This window comes from Salvelinus alpinus, chromosome 26 (assembly GCF_045679555.1).
Source record: "Salvelinus alpinus chromosome 26, SLU_Salpinus.1, whole genome shotgun sequence".
Classification (NCBI taxonomy): domain Eukaryota; kingdom Metazoa; phylum Chordata; class Actinopteri; order Salmoniformes; family Salmonidae; genus Salvelinus; species Salvelinus alpinus.
In genome coordinates this window covers 18,312,239-18,333,766 of record NC_092111.1, presented here as the reverse complement: position 1 = coordinate 18,333,766, position 21,528 = coordinate 18,312,239, and the positions used below count along the sequence as shown (strand labels likewise).

General features: G+C 40.8%; 1 protein-coding gene across 2 annotated transcripts in view; it reads right to left on the bottom strand.

Moving 5' to 3' along the window:
* The window catches only part of LOC139554879 (KH domain-containing, RNA-binding, signal transduction-associated protein 3-like), a 160,265-nt gene that overhangs the window by 81,643 nt on the left and 57,094 nt on the right, over window positions 1-21,528 (bottom strand). For both annotated transcript variants that reach the window (XM_071368112.1, XM_071368114.1), the window contains exon 2: window positions 1,190-1,317. In XM_071368112.1, coding sequence (XP_071224213.1) covers window positions 1,190-1,317 — 128 coding nt within the window. The remainder of the gene's footprint in view (window positions 1-1,189; window positions 1,318-21,528) is intronic.

Below are 21,528 nucleotides of genomic sequence, written 5' to 3'. Positions count from 1 at the left end.
GAATTTGTCTTCCTTCTGTGGCTTGTTGAGGCTCTAAACAGCGTATTAGCGGCCCCACTTATCAAAGCTGTCCAAGCAAATGTGTTTAGCTGCACTCCTATGTGACACAGATGTTTTAATGGATGACATTACATCTCCCTTTATTACACATGTCATTGTAATTGTTTTAGAAAGGGACAAAATGTAGCTCTCACCAGGTTATCTAGAAGACATAAATCTTGCACCGACAGAAGTAGTGCACTAAATAGGGAATAGTGTGTCAACACAGATTGTTGAACCTTCTGCAGCTTTCTGTCCTCTGAAATCCAGGTCATTCATCTACAGCCACTCTCAGAGAGGACTGAGGTGAACGCCTGAGTGAAGACATCATCATCACCTGAGTGAGGCATCTCACGTTTACGCTAGCTTCTCCGCCACCCTACTAGGGTCCCTGTGGGAGCCGGCTGTCATGTAGCTGCCGTGTGGCGCCATTAAAGGCTGATACTGATGCTGGGAGCTTTGTCTCAGAGCGGAGGGCTGAGGGGCTCTCATCACATGGCTAGAGGAGCATAGCATTATTACTCAAACAGCATGGGCTGTTTCATCTTCACATGGAGGTTACTCAGGTGTGAGGCTCTGTGAGACGCTCTGTTTCTATTTGCTGGAGCGAGAAAAAAAGGAAAGCGCAGGTGCTCTCTCTGTCTCTCCCTCTCTCTTTTCTTTCGCTCTGTATATCCTATTGTTATATATCTGCTTTGTCCTCGATAGACATGCATATTTTTTCCCCCAGTTTGTCTTTTCAAAGAAAACATGCAAGGTGCCAAAAGCAATTAGATAGAAATTAAAAGACCAAGAACAATTTAAACCTAGACATCTCTGCAGGAAATAGCATCCTCAAACATGCATCAGTAGTGAGTCATTGTCTCAGGATCAAACGGAAAGCATATAAGGGAACATAAAGAGTGACAAGCACATGGAGATGTGAACACACATCATTGACCAAGGTCATAGAGCTGACGGGATGTCATCTAACAGAAGAATGGGAGGGGTTCTCTAAAATTAAAGGTGATTTGCACTAATGTTACAAATACGTAAAATAAATGTTTGGAGAAGAAAACACATCACAGAGGCTAACTGAATAGAAACCATTCTTTATTTGCAGTTGCACAGTACGATCTGAAAATATGTAGCCAAATCCAGCAGTACTTACTTTGGGAAACTGTTTGACGGGTATTAACACTTTCTGGCCCAGCTTCATGTTCTTGTTGATGACAACATCGATGAACTTCTCCTCTTCTTTTTCTTCTTTTCCTTCATCTTTTTGTAATTGTTCAATTTCTACAGGGAGAAAGATAAAAGCAAGATAAGAGCCAATGACTATAAATGATTAAGACAAAAAGTGATCAAAGGATCAAAAGATGTTTGTCCATCTTCTCACAGGAGTTTGCTGAACTGAAATAATATAATTTACGGGTGCCAGTTTGCCAGTTGGTTTGTTGTCGCTCAGGCTCACACCTTTTTGCTTTCTCAGTCAACTGTGAAATAGGCTCTTTTGGCAATGCTGTAATTTACCTGGATATGGTTGTAATCATATCATAGTCATTCATCGTGCCCATTGGAAGAAGCACTCTGTCTGGTTTGTATTATTTTGCAATATAATAGTAGGTAGATCAAATTTGACTTTCCCAGACATTTGAATAGCTTTCATGTTTTTCCTCATGAAAATGTATAATTAGGGAGGCAAGTATATCTGTAGGTTATGTAAAATATTGGGCGTGATGGTTCCTCCTGTTTAGAAGGTAGCCTTTGATGTATTTGAAGATGTAACCTTGAAGGATCAATGAGATGGATAACATCTGTGTTCAGGAGCCAATAAAATGGTAATGTAGGGGGGGTCAGGGGGGGGGGGGGGGGGGGGGCAGGTAGGGAGGGGACCAAGGGCAGAACCAAAGTCTTTAGGCTAGCATTGGTCAGTGGACACTTTAACTGGGGTAGTGGAGGGAGGACTTCAATAGAAACACACACATTATCTATGGACATATACTACCTACTAGGGCTACAATTACAATTACCGTACAACCGTGTAACCAACTGTTATGGATGAAGACCGTCATTAAAATCAAATAACCATCAATATTATTGTATTTAAAAATAATTTGGGGAATGACCACAAGGCAGCAGAAGCACACATAACACTAGGATGAATAGAACAGGCTTGGAACTTCTAACCCTGGCAATTTGACTGGTAAACTAATTGGTACACTCACAATGGCTGCCTGGTATTGTGATGCAATCATTTCCATGGCAATGTATGTATAATGTTAATTCAAATGATGTTAACTGATGTGGCTCATGAAATGGTATGTATTTTTTGTAATGTCAGTTGAGTTGAACCAACAAATCACAGCACATATTTTAGCACATATTTTACTTCCTGCTTTGCTCCTATGGGTACACTCGCAATGGCCGCCAGTCCACTCATTATGCCATCATTGACCTGAATGGGGATGCCCGTTCTAGTCACAGTGGAGTGTATTCATGGATGCCAAAGGAAGCCAGGCTTCCCTCAAAAATTTACCAAGAAAAAAAGTCTAAACTAATTTATCTTTAGTCTCTCTGTGTTTCATAACATTTCTTCAATTTGGAAGAGGCTAAATGTATCTCACCGGAGAAAGCATCCGAGCGATGCATTCTGATGCTGTCTGGTCAAAAGGAGTATGATATTGTTGCTGCCCATAGCATTGAATGCAAGGGAAGCCAGGGAGCATCTGGCCTCCCTTGATAAAATAATTTATACAATAATAGCCAATCAGCGTTGAGTTAAACTGAGTGAGCTCAACTGTGAATGGTCCTGGCGCACCAACAAAAATGTGTCAAGGGAAGCCAATTTGGATTTGGCTTCACACCATTAACACAGCTAGAACAATGAACTTTTCCAGTCATATCACATCAAAAGCCAAATGTCATTGACAGAAAAAAACATTGTGTTATTGTACTCCAGTGGCTAGCTAGCTAGTTCAAATGGGCCCTTTCCTAAATTAGTCATGGGTGGAGATAAGGATTTGGACTTGTAGCTTCACTTAATTATCCGTAATGCTCAATGGTTACACCTGCGATTTTAATGTTGATTCTGATCCAGCCATAAATTCATAAATTGTGCCTCTGGCTTGAGAGGATGGAAGTTCAATGTGTAGCTAGATGTAGAAGGCTAATGCTAACTAGCTGGCTAATGCCCATGAAAGGAAGTTAGGCTAGCGAGCAAGCATTTTATCAAGGTAGCCTATGACAACAAAAACTAAAAGTGTGTACTGTATGACAGAGTGATAGACCATTTCGGCAACATGAAAGAGAGGAGGATGGCATTGGCAGTTCTCTAAGTAGGGTGAGTCAACATGTTTTTTCTACATACGCACACACACACACACACACACAAACAGATAAATCAGTACCATGGACAGCCACATTATATTTAGCTTATGTTGATTGGACTAAATTGTTTTTGGTATTGTTTAGTTGTCACAGTATTAGACTAAGCATAGGTGATTTGATGATGATGAAAAGTTGAAGTTGAAATGGTGCTGGAATAGTGGAGGCATCTCCTGTTTCCTCTCAATAACTCTCTGGTGTTCTAAATCAATAGTTGTTTAGTAGTCCAAAAATGTCAGAAACATTAATAACTTGCTTGACCATGCTGTAGGTCATGTACCTGTTTATCACATGCAATATGCTTTGTGGACTTCACCAGACAGATGTTGCTCTCTGGTTTTGTGATGAAACACACCGTGGTTGAATTTATTCTGCACGCCGTGTCTTCTTATTGTCTTATTCTTATAGGCCTATATATCACGGTGGTAAGACACAACTAACAGGTTATAGAGCAAACAATGCAATTATCACAACACATAGGTTGTAATATGGCTTTTTTCCTGGCTTGGCTTCCCCAGTGATTTATAACCATGTACCGCTACTGTCTATTCAGCACAGTCAGAAACAGAGGAGAGGAGAAAATGTGCGTAAAACAATTCTAATAAAAAACAAACATTATATATATATATATATATATATATATATATATATATATATATATATATATATATATATATATATATAAAAAAAATGCTATTCAAATAGTTATTACAGTGACCACGGTCATTTGGCTGGCCAATTGTTGTCATCCAAAATTCCATGACCATCACAGCCCTACTGGCTTAGCATGATATCAGAGTGTAACTTGTGTGACACGTGTAACATCTGGGTCTTTCGCATACAGGCTAATAAAGCCATGGTAGTGATGTGAAGAAATTGAAAACAAGTTGTCTCCAGATTTATCAGTTCCATCGCATCTTGAGGTCTTGCTTCTCTGAGTTTTTGTATTTAATCTATACTTAACTCGGCAAGTCAGTTAGGAACAAATTCTTATTTACAATGACTGCCTTGTTCAGGGGCAGAACGCCAGATTTTTACCTTGTCAGAGCTCAGGGATTCGATCCAGCAACCTTTCGGTTACTGGCCCAACACTGTAACCACTGGGCTACTTGCCGCCCCTAGTTGACAGCATTAGATTCCAAGAATGAAGTGAAAGACTACGATAACGGATGTATCAGTAAGCTGGAATCTCTTCTAAGCCTGAACTCATCCCAGGAGGGAGCAGATTCCTCACATTCTGAGGAGAACCCAGATTAATATTAATATGTGGCCTTACAGAGAGTCTGTCTTTGTTCCTCAATGCTCTGGTTGTCCTCAGGGCAATATTCAGTATCCTGTGGATGAGTCAATACCTCGTTATTGGTTTCAACAGTTCTCTGATGTTTCAGTGAAATCCCTCAATGTTCATGGCTATAAGGATTTGAAAACTTAAATGTGTGGATATTTCCCATCTATAATACCTTGCTGTCCCCTCTATTGAAACAACCTAAACTGCAGTTTGGTGTTCTATTTCCACAGTGGTTTGGTTAATACGTATCAAGAATACAGTGTTCACTAAGAGTGCCCTCTTCTCCTCTGAACCGGTGGTGACTGTAGTGGTAGATGCATTTCAACTGGCCCTGTCGGGATCCTTAAGTTCAAGAAAAAGGTCTTGTTTGATGGGGACTGTGGTTGTTCTTCCTCCATCAAAGAGGATAGATATGTCATTAAAATTGTATTTACAGCTTTCCAAGGCCTCAGTGTTCTTCGGTGATAGCTAGGATCTACACAGTAGGGGGCCTGGTCCAGCTCCCAGATGTCTAGTCCTCTATTAGACATGGAATCACTTAAGAAAAGCAGTGCACTTATTTAGACCACATCCATCCTGCCATTTAAAATGCGTAAACTGGAAGAGATTTGCAAGATTATGCTTGGCTTCCAATTCAGACTGTGAGCGGTGAGGAGTTGAGGGGGTGGAGAGGGTTTGTTACATCCTCTAATGTCACATTGCAGAGAGGGTAAATGTTGCGATGTGATATTAAGAATATCAAGCGTCAGAGGTCTAACAGCGGTCACATCAAATATTGATCATGCAAACTATGTGGGGAATGCATACGTTGCATTTGTGGCTAAACCGTGACATTTTCACCAAACTCCTTGAGACTAGTTGATAGATGCATAAGGTTAAGGGTATTACATTTCTTCCAAACAGGAGGCAATGTGGTCCTGGGCAATAATGGTCACACACCATGAGTTCGGCGACAAATGCTTGGACATTATTCTTCTAAATGTGTTCTGTCCTGCTCCTTACTCTGTCTTCATGTTGTTCTTGTTATGTTTTTCCAAAAGAAAGACATTATGTCTTTGTACAAACTTCCTCAGGCAGAAAATGTCCAAGTCTACTTTTGCGATGGTAAAGCATGTCAGAGCTTTGAGAATTTAGACATTTCGACAGAAAAAGAGAGAAACATTTTATGCAATGTTTCTGTGATATAGCATGAACCAAACATTATTACCATAAAAGGCTTCTTCAAATTCCTACATAAAGAAAAATAAGTAAAACTGTCTAACTCCACATTCTAACTCAATTGGCTGGAACAGACTGGTGCTTTAGAGTTAAATAAACATAATCATTTATTTTGTTACTTGTTTTATGTAGTAGTGTCTTAATCGATTTCCCAAACGTTGCAGTGAACACACACCGTAGTCTATATATCCTATATATTTCTGTATCAACTTAATACTGAAATACTTCCCAGTCAAACAGACTATATAAAATAGTGTCATGATACAACATTATAGTATGTGTATATTATATTAAGAAAGAAATAATATGAGTAAGAAACACACAATATAAGTGGTCTGTAGGTTTGGTTAGCTAGATTTACCAGGTTACAGATCAATACCAGGGCTACCTGCTGTCATTTCAATGTGTCACAGTCTTGTGTTAGCCCAGTGTTTGGTGTAGATGCTATTTTCCCCTCAAATTGCCCCCTGCTTGTGACTCTTTGTAGATTTCCATGACAACTGACAGACTGTGATGAAAAGCACCATACTCTGGGTTTCAGTCGGTTAAGTGATTACCTGAAGCCTCCAGGTGACATTGTGTGGTCAAAAGAACTTCATATTAACACAGAGGGAATTTAACGAATTTCTCTCTGTCCTTTCAGACAGATAGGACTCTTAGGGCTGAAGAAACCTGACTTTAAGTTGACATTTAATAAAAAAAGAGTTAAAATACGTTTGTTTCTTGATTTCCTCTTTATTGAAAAGTATATTGTTTTCTTTCTGCAAAAGAGATAATGAGTTTTACTTTTGGCTTTTAAGTGAAATTAAGGACCAACTGAATAGAAATGCTGAAACAGGAATTTCATGTCATTATTCTATAATGTTCTGAAGCAACGCCTTAATGAACGGTGCAGACCTAGAACAACCCTGGTCAGTTTCCTCACAACAGGAGACCAGGCGCTCCTCGCCTCTGTTCATTAAATCAATCTCAGACAGAAATCACTCTAAAATGCATTTACATTTGAATTATCAATGCCTCCTTCTCTTCCTCCACCTCTACAGCTCCACCTCCGTATAGTGATAGAGAAATGATCGCTACATGAAAGCAGGCTGTTGACAAACTGTCTATGTTTCATTCCTAATATGACCACCAATTCAGTGTGATTAGGCTGTGAACCTAGTTAGAGAAAACGTGCAGCTCAACACTCTGACCCTCCCACCATGCTGGGTGGTCTCAGCTCAACACTGACCCTCCCACCATGCTGTGTGGTCTCAGCTCAACACTCTGACCCTCCCACCATGCAGGGTGGTCTCAGCTCAACACTCTGACCCTCCCACCATGCAGGGTGGTCTCAGCTCAACACTCTGACCCTCCCACCATGCAGGGTGGTCTCAGCTCAACACTCTGACCCTCCCACCATGCAGGGTGGTCTCAGCTCAACACTCTGACCCTCCCGCCATGCAGGGTGGTCTCAGCTCAACACTCAGACCCTCCCAACATGCAGGGTTGTCTCAGCTCAACACTCACACTCCCGCCATGCAGGGTTGTCTCAGCTCAACACTCAGACCCTCCCGCCATGCAGGGTGGTCTCAGCTCAACACTCAGACCCTCCCGCCATGCAGGGTTGTCTCAGCTCAACACTCTGACCCTCCCGCCATGCAGGGTGGTCTCAGCTCAACACTCAGACCCTCCTACCATGCAGGATGGTCTCAGCTCAACACTCAGACCCTCCCGCCATGTAGGGTTGTCTCAGCTCAACACTCAGACCCTCCTACCATGCAGAGTGGTCTCAGCTCAACACTCAGACCCTCCCGCCATGCAGGGTTGTCTCAGCTCAACACTCAGACCCTCCCGCCATGCAGGGTGGTCTCAGCTCAACACTCAGACCCTCCTACCATGCAGGGTGGTCTCAGCTCAACACTCAGACCCTCCCGCCATGGAGGGTTGTCTCTGCTCAACACTCAGACCCTCCCGCCATGGAGGGTTGTCTCTGCTCAACACTCAGACCCTCCCGCCATGCAGGGTGGTCTCAGCTCAACACTCAGACCCTCCCGCCATGCAGGGTGGTCTCAGCTCAACACTCAGACCCTCCCGCCATGCAGGGTTGTCTCAGCTCAACACTCAGACCCTTCTGCCATGCAGGGTTGTCTCAGCTCAACACTCAGACCCTCCTACCATGCAGGGTTCACTGTCTATGTTTCATTCCTAATATGACCACCAATTCAGTGTGATTCAGGGTATCAGGCTGTGAACCTAGAAAGAGAAAGCGCGCAGCTCAACACTCCGTTCTTCCAACCACACAGGGTTCAGCCTCAGTTCAACACTCCGACCCTCATGCCGTCCACCAATTTCATTGGCTGCCTGACAAGGTCAGTCTGGCGGCAGGAATTCGTTTTGGCCCCTAATCTGGAGATTACATTCTCCTTGCCCGGCCCAGCGTTGGGCCCTCTCTCTCTCTCTCTCTCTCCCCCCCTATCTGTCTCTCTCCTTTTCTCACTGCTCACTGTGCCTTCTCTCTCCCTTTCTCCCTGCCCTCCCAGGCTATATCTCTCTCCCTACAGCCCCTGCCCCCATCTCTTTCCCTCTCTCTCTCTCTCCCTTTCTCTCTCTCCCTCCCTCTCTCCATCGCCCTGGCCCATGGCAGCCGGGTTCTCTGCTGTGAGGTAAGTTACGTGCCCAGACCTGCGTACAGCCAGCAAACAATGTCTAGGATTAAGACTGCAAACTCTCCCTCCCTGCAGTCCCTGGCAGCCCAGCTATGGTAAGACTGAGACTGAGAGGCCCTCCACCACTGCAGGGGGCCTTTTCAACTCAGCAGCCTGCCCGTTGGTATCAGGAATTCACCCAACTAACCTGGGCCTCCTCTGTTCTCTGTTCAGTTAAATCTTCCTCTCTAATCATTCTCATAGAGAGGATAGAGTATATAGGGATGCAGTTATTTGGCCTGCCCCACCCTGCCTTACTGATAGTATTGGGAATATAGTGCCTTCAGAAAGTATTCACACCCCTTGACTTTTGCCGTATTTTGTTGTGTTATACCATGAATTTGAAAAGGATTAAATTGAGAATTTTTGTCACTGACACAATACCCGATGGAATTATGTTTTCTGACATTTTTACAAATTAATTAAAAAGGAGAAGCTGAAAGTCTTGAGTCAATAAGTATTCAACCCCTTTGTTATGGCAAGCCTAAATAAGTCCAGGAGCAAAAGTTTGCTTATCAAGTCACATAATAAGTTGCATGGACTCACTCTGTGTGAAACATAGTGTTTAAAATGATTTTTGAATAACTACCTCATCTCTGTACCCCACACATACAATAATCTGTAAGGTCCCTCAGTCCAGCAGTGAATTTCAAACACAGATTCAACCACACAAAGACAATGGAGGTTTTCAAATGCATCGCAAAGAAAGGCACCTATTGGTAGATGGGTATAATAAAAAGAATTAGATATCCCTTTGAGCATGGTGAAGTTATGCCAACGGTGACTTTGAAACAGTTACAGAGGCCAACGGTGACTTTAAAACAGTTACAGAGTATAATGACTGTGTCCCTGACCTTAGAGATCCTTTTTATTTCTCTATTTGGTTAGGTCAGAGTGTGATTTGGGTGAGCATTCTAGTTTCTCTATTTCTTTGTTGGCCGGGTATGGTTCCCAATCTATCGTTGTCTCTGATTGGGGATCATACTTAGGCAGCCCTTTTTTCCCACCTTCAGTTGTGGGATCTTGTTTGTGTGTAGTTGCTTTCTGCACTGCATATCGCTTTACGTTCGGTTTTGTATTTTGTTGTTTTTCGGTGTCATTTTAATAAAAGGAAAAATGTACGCCTACCACGCTGCACTTTGGTCTCGTTCTAACAATGGACGTAACAGAAGATCCCACCACCAGGACCAAGCAACGTGGCCAGGAGGAGCAGACATCAGGCTGTGACAGAAGCAAACTGAGGATGGATCAACAACATTGTAGTTATTCCACAATACTAACCTAATTGACAGCGTGACAAAGCAATTATCTTTTTTGTCCTGAATACAAAGCATTGAGTTTGGGGCAAATCCAATACAACACAATACTGAGCACCACTCTCCATATTTTCAAGCATGCTGGTGGCTACATCTTGTTATGGATATGCTCGTAATCGTTTAGGACTGGGGAGTTTTTCAGGATAAAAAAGAAATGGAATGGAGCTAAGCACAGGAAAAATCCCAGAGGAAAACATGGCTCAGTATGCTTTCCACCAGACACTGAGAAATAAATTCAAATTCACCTTTCAGCAGGACAATAACCTAAAACACAAGGCCAAATCCACACTGGCATTGCTTACCAAGAAGACAATAAATGTTCCTGTGTGGACAAGTTACAGATTTGACTTAATTCTACTTGATAATCTATGGCAAAACCTGACAATGGTTGTCTAGCAATGATCAAGAACCAATTTGACAGATCTTAAAGAATTTTGAGAAGAATAATGGGCAAACGTTGCACAATCCAGGTGTGGAAAGCTCTTAGAGACTTACCCAGAAAGACACAGCTTTAATCACTGCCAAAGGTGCTTCTACAAAGTATTGGCTCCATATTTCTGTATATTTCTAAAAGCATGTTTGACTTTGTCATTATGGGGTATTGGGTGTAGACGGGAGAGGAAAAAATGTATTTCATATATTTTGAATTAAGGCTGTAACACAACAAAATATGGAATAATTCAAGGGGTATGAATACCTTCTGAAGGCACAGTATTTTGGATAAAGACATCTGCATGAAAAGAAATAGAGCCTTAAAATGATTTATTTTACTGTGATATTATACAGTGGTATAATGGTTCGATGAATTCAGTTATTTGTCATAAATTGTTTATAGATTTGTACAGCTATAAACAATTTAGACGATTCCTTGTCATGGCAATGGGAAGAAAAATTATGTTTTTTTTCTCATCTACCTGGAGGAGTCTTGAATTGCATATGCATTTTTATATTTCCATATAACAGTCTGGGGAGACAGAGATGTTTAAGTTCAGGAGACAGTCAAAGACATGAAAGGATCAAAATTTGGCTTATGAGTTCTTATTTCTCATCCTCAACCAAACCCAACACAGATACTCATCTCTGTGTACTCAGCTCATACTGAAGCCCTTCATAAAAGCAGAGGACATTATATAATCCATGTAGACATATCATGACCAGCTTTATTAGGATGTCAAGTCAGGTGTCCAACCAGTTCATATAGAGATTACATTTTCAGCAAAAATTAAAGCATTTGCTATATGACTATATTTGCAAAGGTTTCTTAAACTGCAGAATAATGCGAATTCCCATGCTGTGTCCCCTGGAGGCAGATTCATAAAATAATCAAATAATGACCAGTTATATATAGTTCAGAGTCAGTATGAGTCCCAAATGGCACCCTATTCCCTACATAGTGGACTACTTTTGACCAGGGTCCATAGGGAATAGGGTGCCATACAGGGTGGGACTCATGCAGTATTAACTCTGAACAACATCCCTTGACTGGTAGACTAACTCTGAACTCCGATCTCTGTCATGGCAAAGGCTTGTCTGATTAAGCCGTGTTCTTCAGAAAGACAGTGCCTGCTAGCCTAACAGCATTGTAATAGCCATAACCATTACATTACATGTGGCCCCAGCCAGTGTGACAGTCTTCTGCTGTCACAACCAATCTGGGTTAGAAGTCTAAGTAGCTCCAATGAACTCCTCTGACCTACATATTCGTGCAGAGTCAAATATCTCCTTGTTCACTGTCTCAATCCACTTAAGACTGAAATAAGTACAATATTTCAAGCCCCCGAAAGAAAACAAACAAACCATGAAATACAAACACACGCATGCTCACACATGCACACATGGGAAAGATATGTCCCCAGACACCCTGCTATAAGACTGCCTCGGTTGCATATTCAACAACAAACCATTATGCAATATGTTTTGTTTACTTAAATCTCTGAAAAGCATTCCAAAAACCCCAGACAAGGCATATTCTATATGTAATTTATGTCTTAGTGTAAAACTAAAAGAGACTTTAAAGATACTAAAGAAACCCTATGTAGATTTAAGCATGCCAGTATACTGTATCACCACCACTACACCACATTTAACTCAAACTAAAACAGTTAGTTCCTCTGACACTGCAGAAGTGAGACTCCAACACACTGGCTCGTGCCTCAAACCTGTTATATAGGTTAATGGCATTCTCTATGCATAATTCACAAATATTGGGTTCATAAAACATTATGTTTTTCCCACAAAACAATAGATTAGCAGAAAACGAAGCTGCTCTGGAGAAACATCGACCCAGCAGAATAAAGTACCCACATAGAGAACATCCCATGTGGAGAACATCTGAGGTTCAGATCGCTAGTTAGGTATACCTTACTGTATTAAATATGCATGAAAGCAGGGCCTCCTGTGGAGTTGGATAATACAGGGATACAGTAACAGAAGGCTGGAATGATGGTCTCCCACTCCAATGAGATGCTACTGGAAGCTACCACCCACCACCATAACACACACTCCAAATAGATGCTACTGACGCGTCCCCTACACCTGTCCTCTCTCTCCCCTCACACCTATCCTGCCCCACCCCCCACCCCCGTACCTGTCCTGCCCATTTGACGTCTCCATCAGCCCCTTTGCTTCTCCAGCCGTCCAATCCTAGACACACTAGACTACCTGCACTTTGAAGGTGTCTGATTAAAAATGCAGTTTAGGAGGTTGTGGAAGAGCGAGATGAGAGTTGACGTGAGCCGTCCTGGGGAAGGGACCAGACGCCTTTCTCCTGTCAGATTCACTCTAAGATTAACCACTATCTCTGTGTGGCCAGCCTGAACAAGAACACAGATGCCTGCCCATGGTTCCTTATGGCTTCACATAAACTCTGATGCTGGTCCACCATTGGAAAATAAACACATAACAAACACTAAAAACTACAGCTGTAGATTCTGAACAGATTCTGAGGAAATATTTACCGTAACACACTTTGCATGTCGATGTGTTAGTGAGTGAGAGCACTCAAATAAATGGTACTGTACCAACATCTCTGTCTGTCTTTTTATCCAACTATAATTCACGGGTCCAACCGCACGCCTACTTGGCAACCGCACGCCTACTTGGCAACCGCACGCCTACTTGGCATGATACGCCTTTCTCTGAGAGTGCTTTCTAAAAGGAACAGCACAGCAACACTGCTTGAACTATTAATATATAATTAGCATGAGCTGATGTTTATCGGTTCAACGTCGCTTAGCCAAATGAAGCTTCCCATCAAACCATCATTAGGCTCTGAAAAGAGGGGGGACGTGAAAAAAGGAGAAGGAACTGTGACTTGGCTTAATAGTGGTCATTATCTGGAATTCATGTCAGGTTACATTATCAAAATTCACTGAATCATCATAACTCATAACGACCTGAGAGCCTTCCTTTTTCATTTCAATTACTCATCTGGTGTCAATTAGAACTGCAGACGAGGCTGAGGCTAGAAGGGAGATACTGCTGCGGCACATGGAAGTGCTTTTCAAGGGGAAATCCAGGATTTAAAGTAAGACAGTTGAACGAATCTCGTGAGGTATTTTAATAAGCTATCTTTTTCAAGAATCAATGGATATACACGGAGTGTATAAAACATGAAGCTCTTTCCATGACATAGACTGACCAGGTGAATCCAGGTGAAAGCTATGTACACCCATCAAAAAATGGGTGTACTAATCCCAGAATGCCCCTTTAAAGGGTTAGCTAGAGCCTACTGGTTGGTTTGACTCCATACAGCCAAAACATGTTACAGACATACAGTCACAGAGCCTTTTAAAATGTCACTTCTTTGTTATACAAAACATTTGTATGAGCTTTTATGGGAAAAGTCAGAAATGATGGCATTGTATTGTTATTGATTCTGTATACTATGAAGTATTTTCCCTCACATTGATACATAATTCATCACCTCTAATAGACTGAAACTCAACAATGCATGCCATATCCTTAGAAGGCCACAGTCTTTGGGTTAGCCTGTGTCCAGTGCCTTCTGAGCTGCTGAATCTATTAGATTACAAACAGAGTGCCTCTTCATGGCACTAAGCATCAAACAACCCCAAAACATAAGAAATCAATATCCTAATTGAAATAAGAGCCTCGATTTTCTCTTGGAGATGATGCTACACTTATTTATGCTGAGTGATAGAGTCTGTGTTTGGTATCAATGGCAAGGGGGTCAGGAGGGTAGTGGGATAACATGCCAGATCAGATCTACTAATATAGACCTTGTTGTTTTATTACCATAGTAACAGATTATCTGACAGCTCTGTATCTAGGATCAGAATATAATCCAGATCCATGGAGAACACGGTGGCAGATTCTAGCCTGCTGTAGTCTACACCATGTATCATAGTGATTTTACATCTTATTATGGCCTAGCCTTCTACCCTTTTCACAGTATCATTAAACCGTCCTGGACAGGACTGTGCTGGCTCTGATATTTTCATTTCACATTGTTCTTTCCAGCATTGTTCCAGCAACTACGCTGGATGCGTAGGCTATACATTGGATTGTGTGTGTGTGTGTGTGTGTGTGTGTGTGTGTGTGTGGTCACAAATGTGGACAGAACAATATCAAAATTATGCAAAATATTGTATGTCGGCCTATGTCAGTTATGCTGATTAATCATAAAGATGTAAACCTCGCTGTCAAAGTAAATCCTTACATAATGGGTTAGTATTGCCCAGTGACTCCTTCCTTACAGCTCAATATGAAATCCCCTCATGACGATCTACCTCTACCATGAAGACAACATCACTACAACATGCTCAGACTAATCCTCATACATTCCAAGTTAACGGAAGCAGAATTAGTGGATGGATGGGCTGTTCTTAAATGGAAAACGTTCATTAGAATGCATAAAAATATACAAAATAATTACCATAACTAATAATGTCCTATTACTTATTACCTTTGTTCGTTTCACTGTTCTATTTACCTCATTAACATTCCAACTAATGTAGCATCCAAACAGGAACGTCTATGACATTAGGGCTAGATATACGCAATTATAATGTTGTCGTCAACGCATCCATCAGAAGATAGTTACTTTGCTCAAGCAGAGAGAAGAATGATCTCCATCTGGAGCCATAAGGGAACAGGGTTGCTAGCATGTACAGCATGCTGAGACATAGAACAAACCTAAAAGGAAATGTCTTGATTAACCACCAGGTCAGACATTCGGAGATGAAGCCAGAGTGATAAAAGGATTCCAGGTTTGCATCCCAAATGGCACTATAATCCCAACACAGTGCACTTCTTTTGACCAGGGCCCATGGGTCAAAGTAGTGCACACTATAAGGAATAGGGTGCCATTTGGGATGACACACAGGTTTCTACCTTGGGGAATAGAACTCCTGTCTTAGACCAGGGAATATAGATTAGGGAATAGACCATAATGAGTTTTATAATTTTATGAGGGAACTAACGAGTCTCTGCTGGGCAGGAACAGAGCAGGAAAACCTGCCTTGACAAACTGTGAAGGATCACTGGTGTGCCTAGCTTTTTATCCAAGTCAAAAACAACTTAGCTACGTTTAAATTCATCTTAAAGGAGGAGCCATTTTTTTACAACCAAATATAACAATTCTGTTTATTTTTATCTTTAAAAAATCTCCCTAGTCCTTGTCGATGACAAGCATACCCATAACATGATGCAGTCACCACCATGCTTGAAAATATGAAGAGTGGTATTCAGAGATGTGTTGTTAGATTTAACACTTTATTTCCTTGCCAATTTTTAGCAGTTTTACTTTAGTGCCTTATTGCAAAAGGACGCATGTTTTAAAAATATGATTCTGTACGTGGACATCAATCAAGGCAGCCGCCCACACCTCTCTGATTCAGAGGGGTTGGGATGAAGGCGGAAGACACATTTCGGTTGAATGCATTCAGTTGTGAACTGACTAGATATCCCTGTTCCCTTTCTTTTCACTTCTTTAGGTCAGTATTGTGGAGTAACTACAATGGTGTTGAACCATCCTCAGTTTTCTCCTATCACAGCCATTATTTTGTTTTTATTTTTTATTTATAGAGGACAATGCACATTAATCAACATCAATATTACAATAACGCAACATCCATGTAAATGTGCCGGGGTTAGCCAAAAGATCATTTGGACCCGTGTTCCCAGGGCAGGTAGGGTCCTTTACACACCCAGTATACAAATAATCACTAAAACAATACAAAATACAAATACATTACATCCAATAATATATAATTCTAATAACAACAACACTATCATCAATTGTCGCCTTACACATAAGTAACAACAGATAACTAAAGTGTATAGGTTTGGATGGATTTGAGACATGTTTTCAATTTACATTTAAAAGTACAATAATCAGTGCAGCTTCTCAAGTCCATGGGCGTTGCATTCCAGTATATTGTAGCTCTAACAGAGAAGACCGATTGACCGATTATACTGTGTCGAAAAGGGACAACGCAGTCCCCTCTAGTTACTGCCCTTGTTATCCTGGAGGTGCTTTCCTTGAGCATGATATGCCGGCATAGGGATGGAGGGGCAAGACCATGCAGGATCTTAAAGACAAGGCTTGCATTTACATACTGCTTAAAGCTATACAGACTAAATTGTTTATGTTTGTAAATTATATGACAATGGTGGTAACGGTTTGGTTTGTTATCAAAAATCTAAAGTGTTTGTTTGTAGAGTGATTCAATTGGTTTCAGACTAGGTCTTATAAACCTAAAGGTGAATAATCCAAACTTGACCGTGTTAACCAACCTTCTTCACATGTTTCTTAAATGTCAAGTTGGGGTAAAAAAATGACACCAAGATACCTGAAGTTAGACACAACTTTCAGATTCTCCCCATTAACAAGAACAGCTGGTTGGGAAGAATCAATGGATTTCTTAGAGAAGTGCAGAAAAACAGTCCTGTCGATATTTAAATGCAGGCAAGAATTAGTCATCCATTTAGAAACATGTACCATAGCTTCAGTTAACTTGTAAACAACTAGTTGTCTATTTTTTGAGTGTACATACAAAACTGTATCGTCTGCATACCTCTGCATGTTAACTTGTGGGCAAGCAAGTGGGAGATCATTTATATAGATGGTAAACAGAACTTATCTCTGTAACGTTTTAACGTCACCATTGGCCTTATGGTGAAATCCCTAAGTGGTTTCCTTCCTCTCCTGCAACTGCGTTAGGAAGGACATATGTATCTTTGTAGTGACTAACTTCACCATGCTCAAAGGGATATTTAATGTCTGTCTACCAATAGGTGCCCTTCTCTGCATTGTAAAACCTCTCTGGTCTTTGTGGTTGAATCTTACCTTACAGATAATTGTGTGTGTGGGGTACAGAGATGAGGTAGTCATAAAATAATCATGCTATTAACTATTATTGTACACACAATGAGTCCATGCAACTTATTATGTGACTTGTTAAGCACAAGTCTACTCCTGAACTTATTTAGGCTTGCCATAATTCTTTATGAATTAAAAAAAAAAATCAAAAAAAAGAATTCCAATTTGACATTATGTGGTATTGTGTGTAGGCCAGTGTCACACAATCTCGGTGTAATCCTTTTTAAAGGCAGGCTGTAACACAACAAAATGTGGAAAAAGTCAAGTTGTGTGAATACTTTTTGAAGGCACTGCATGTCAGATACTGATAGTCAGTCAATTAGCCCATGTCAGCTAAGTTAGATTAGCGGTAAGCCATCTAAACTTGTTATCACGGTCGAATTACCGGCAGAGGGACCCATTTATTTTGTTAGTCTGTTCCACTTATATATCATATTATAAACTGCAAACATTTCTCTCCACCCCATGGCAAAATGTGTAGAATTGCACGCAATTAACTGTAAAACTTAAAAATATTTATCCGCTGTCAAGTCGAGGGCCACTAAAAACAAATTATTGCAATGTGTGGAGGGGTGGGGTGTGGGGGGGGTTACGGATGTGGGTACGCAGACCCGCGAGCAACTGCGGCCCCTCATGATGAGTTCAGATATTTGGTGGCCCCCTCCCCCATCAAAGTTGCCCATCCCTGCCATGCGGGATAGAAAACAAGCTGGTCTGTTTCATGTTGCTTCTTGTTCTCGTGGCTTCTAGCTCAGCCTGGCCCTGTGACAGTCTCTGAGTCCCCAGGGAAAGACCGGAGGAAGACTGTGTAGCAGAGAGATGATTCATCTACAGTAGAACTTATGCATATGCATATCGCTCTCAGACCCTGTTCTTTATTAATGCAGACCAGTAATCATTTATTTATGTGTACTCTGCTTTTCATGTGTTTTTAAAACCGGTTTGTAACAACTTTTTCTATCAAGAGTGTGCGGATAAGAAGATATACAAATTTACTTAATTTCTCTTTCGTGGCATTGCCTTGTTTCTTTTTCACATAGTTCTAAAAGATTCCTTAGTTCTAAAATCTAAATCATTTCATTTGATTTAATGTAATGTATATGCTAACGCCTTTAATTACCTTACACAGAACTAATTAACTAGTTATATGATACTTTATACATTTATTTCTTATACTGAGTTGCCATTAAGGGACTGTCAAAAGTTTAATTAAAAAAGGAGATTTCATAATGATCAAATATTAATACAAGGGACATGGTCATTTCTCTCGGCCCTCATATTTCTTAATAATACGTTCAGTTGTCAAGGAGATTCATCTCCCGTGTCCTCTGTAAGGAGGAGAGTTGACCCTTTACTAAAACAGCATCCATATCAAGTGCCAGACCACCACAGTTACCCTAATCTATGTTCACTTCTCTGTTGGATCATTTCTCTATTAGCACAATCAGCTATGTAGTGGTAACGAAATAGTTAGGTAAACGCTAATCGCCATCTGCAGTGGATAAAGTAACTGTCCCAATATTTTCAAAGCATTTTTTCTGGATTGACGGCATGTTTTCCGTGGCGGTGTTTTCCCTCCACTACAACAATGATAGCTAGGGGAAAACAGTCAGTTGAACTTTGCCAATACGCTTTTTTGATCAGATTTGAGAGCTTGTCAAGCATGGTTTGTTTAGCTGTCTCTGAATCCTGTCACCCTACTAAAAGGTTTACATCCCAACACTGACACTGACAATGCTACCGGAAAAACAATAAAGCCAGCTAGATAAAAATACATTATACATGCATTATTATGCATGCATTATAGAGTATACTGTCTAACAAGGTATTACTGTTAATTATGTATTGGTAGGCATTCTGTTTATATCCACCCTTAGGCTTTTCATGCATATCATTGTAACATGCGACTCAGCATTCAATTACATACAGTATATATCAATAAAGGAAACCTCTTGTAGTTATACCTCCTGAATGTATTCAATCTCCTCCATGCACACAGATATGGATATTATTTGGTCCTCATTGCAGAGCACTTCAGTATGCCACACAGTGTCCCATGACAGACAGCAAAGTGATATCTCTGAATGAACAGGAACCTGATACACAAGCGCTCTGGTTTCTCTCTGGTTACCGGGTTTGAATGCACAGCTCACTTGTACTTTTCTGTACACCTTTCAGGTATGGGGGTGGAGGTGTGTTTCTGGTGACGAGACAAGGGGGTCTAAATATTGCCCTCTCATAGCATGTGGGGTGTTACTGGAACAGAACACTAGTGAGATAGCATCAGTGATCAGAAAACACAACTATCTGTCCTGTTATTGTACTACAGGATGATAATCTGGACGTTAATTATTTATGCAGGCCCAGGGTTTTTTCTGAATTATAAAGGGACTTAATTGGAGTGGCAGGGGGCGTGGCAATGGGCGGGGTCGGCCCGTCAGGGTGGCTGAATTTTAGAGAAAATGCTTGTGGGGTAGAGAAATGTTTTCATTTTTAAGCTATTTTCCTGCAATTCTACTAATTTCTCCATGGAGCACTGAGAAATGTTTGTAGTTTTGAAGCTAATTTCCAGCAATTCTACACATTTTGCCATTGAGTAGTTTTAACGCTAGTTATGCATTTTGCAATGGCTAACGCTGTGTTCTTTTGCTCGAACATAAAAACAAAAACAATAATTCATATTTTTTTAATTGTCACTTCTCCCTGACTGTCTAGCTTTTATTTAGGTGATTCTTAGTTCTTAAAGATAAAATTATAGGGCATGTGTCAAGCCCTGACCTTAGAGAGGCTTTTCATTTCTCTATTTGGTTAGGTCAGGGTGTGATTTGGGTGGGCATTCTAGTTTTCTATTTCTTTGTTGGCTGGGTATGGTTCCCAATCAGAGGCAGCTGTCTATCGTTGTCTCTGATTGGGAGCCTGTTTTCCACCCTAGTTTGTGGGATCTTGTTTTTGCACAGTTGCTGTCTAGCCCTGCAGAACTTTATGTTCGTTTATATTTTGTTGTTTTGTCGGTGTTTCAGTATTAAATATTATGAACACTTTCCACGCTGCGCTTTGGTCTCATTCATTCAACGACGGACGTAACAGCATGGTTTCCCACGTTTAGTTTTTTGCCCTATCACTACACAGCTGATTCAAATAATCAACTTATCATCAAGGTTTCATCATTTTAATCAGCTGTGTAGTGTTAGGGCAAAAAACAAGATGTCCATCCCCTTGGGGTACCGAGGACAGAGTTTGGGAAACACTACTGTAGGGTGTCCAATCAAATATGCATCTTTTGACCAATGGGTAAAATAAGAGTGCTGGGAATTGCCATGGACCTCAAAATACTATATTATCATGATAATTAGGTGCCCATACAATATGTATTGCGATTCTCACAATTCTATATGTATTGTCATTTTAGTTTGAGTTGCTGTTCCTAACATATTGCTCACCAAATGTCTGCTGCAGAGTGATAAGAGGGAGCCATGAGAAAGTGAATTTTGATCAGTCATGGAGTTAAAAGTGCTGATAACAAATTGACTCCCTATTTCAAAAGAAGATGGAGGATATGAAGGAAAAATACTGGAGTTTTGGGGCAAAAAATCATATTGCGATCGTTGTCAAAACGATAAGATACTATATCGATTTTTTGGCCATAACTATACAATTATTGTATAGATACTCCTCTTAGAAAACCAATGGTCCAAACCGCATGTCTTTATCATAATCCTTTCAAAAGTTATTGGAGTTTTTACCCTTGTAGGATGGTCAAAAAAAGGGTGAGTAAATCAATGCAGGCCAGAGATTTTTTGTTGTTGTAAAAAAACGGTAAAATAGCATTGCGTCAGCTAGGGCGGATACTGTGCGAGAATTAAGGCCAACTGACAGGCTCACCGTTGAACTCATCTTTCTTCTCAAATCCAGAGGACATAAAACAATATAGAGGTAAGATAGATATTGCTTTTGAGACATGACGTGTAGTATTTTCATATTAATGCAAAATGCCTGATATTTTTAAAAGATTTCTCACAAAAACAAGAGTATTTCTGTGAAATGTCAATGGAGCACTGAGAGTACTGAAAACTTTATAATTTTATTAAATTTGTGTCATGCTAATTTAGCTTTTTGTGAACTGAGGAAACAACTTTGAGGACAACACACCACAACATGTAAAATCCTCAAGTTATTGCGAGAAAGTGACACCTCTCTGTCAACAGCGCTCAGGTGCTGGGCCTCCCGAGTGGTGCAGCAGTCTAAGGCACTACATCGCAGTGCTAGCTG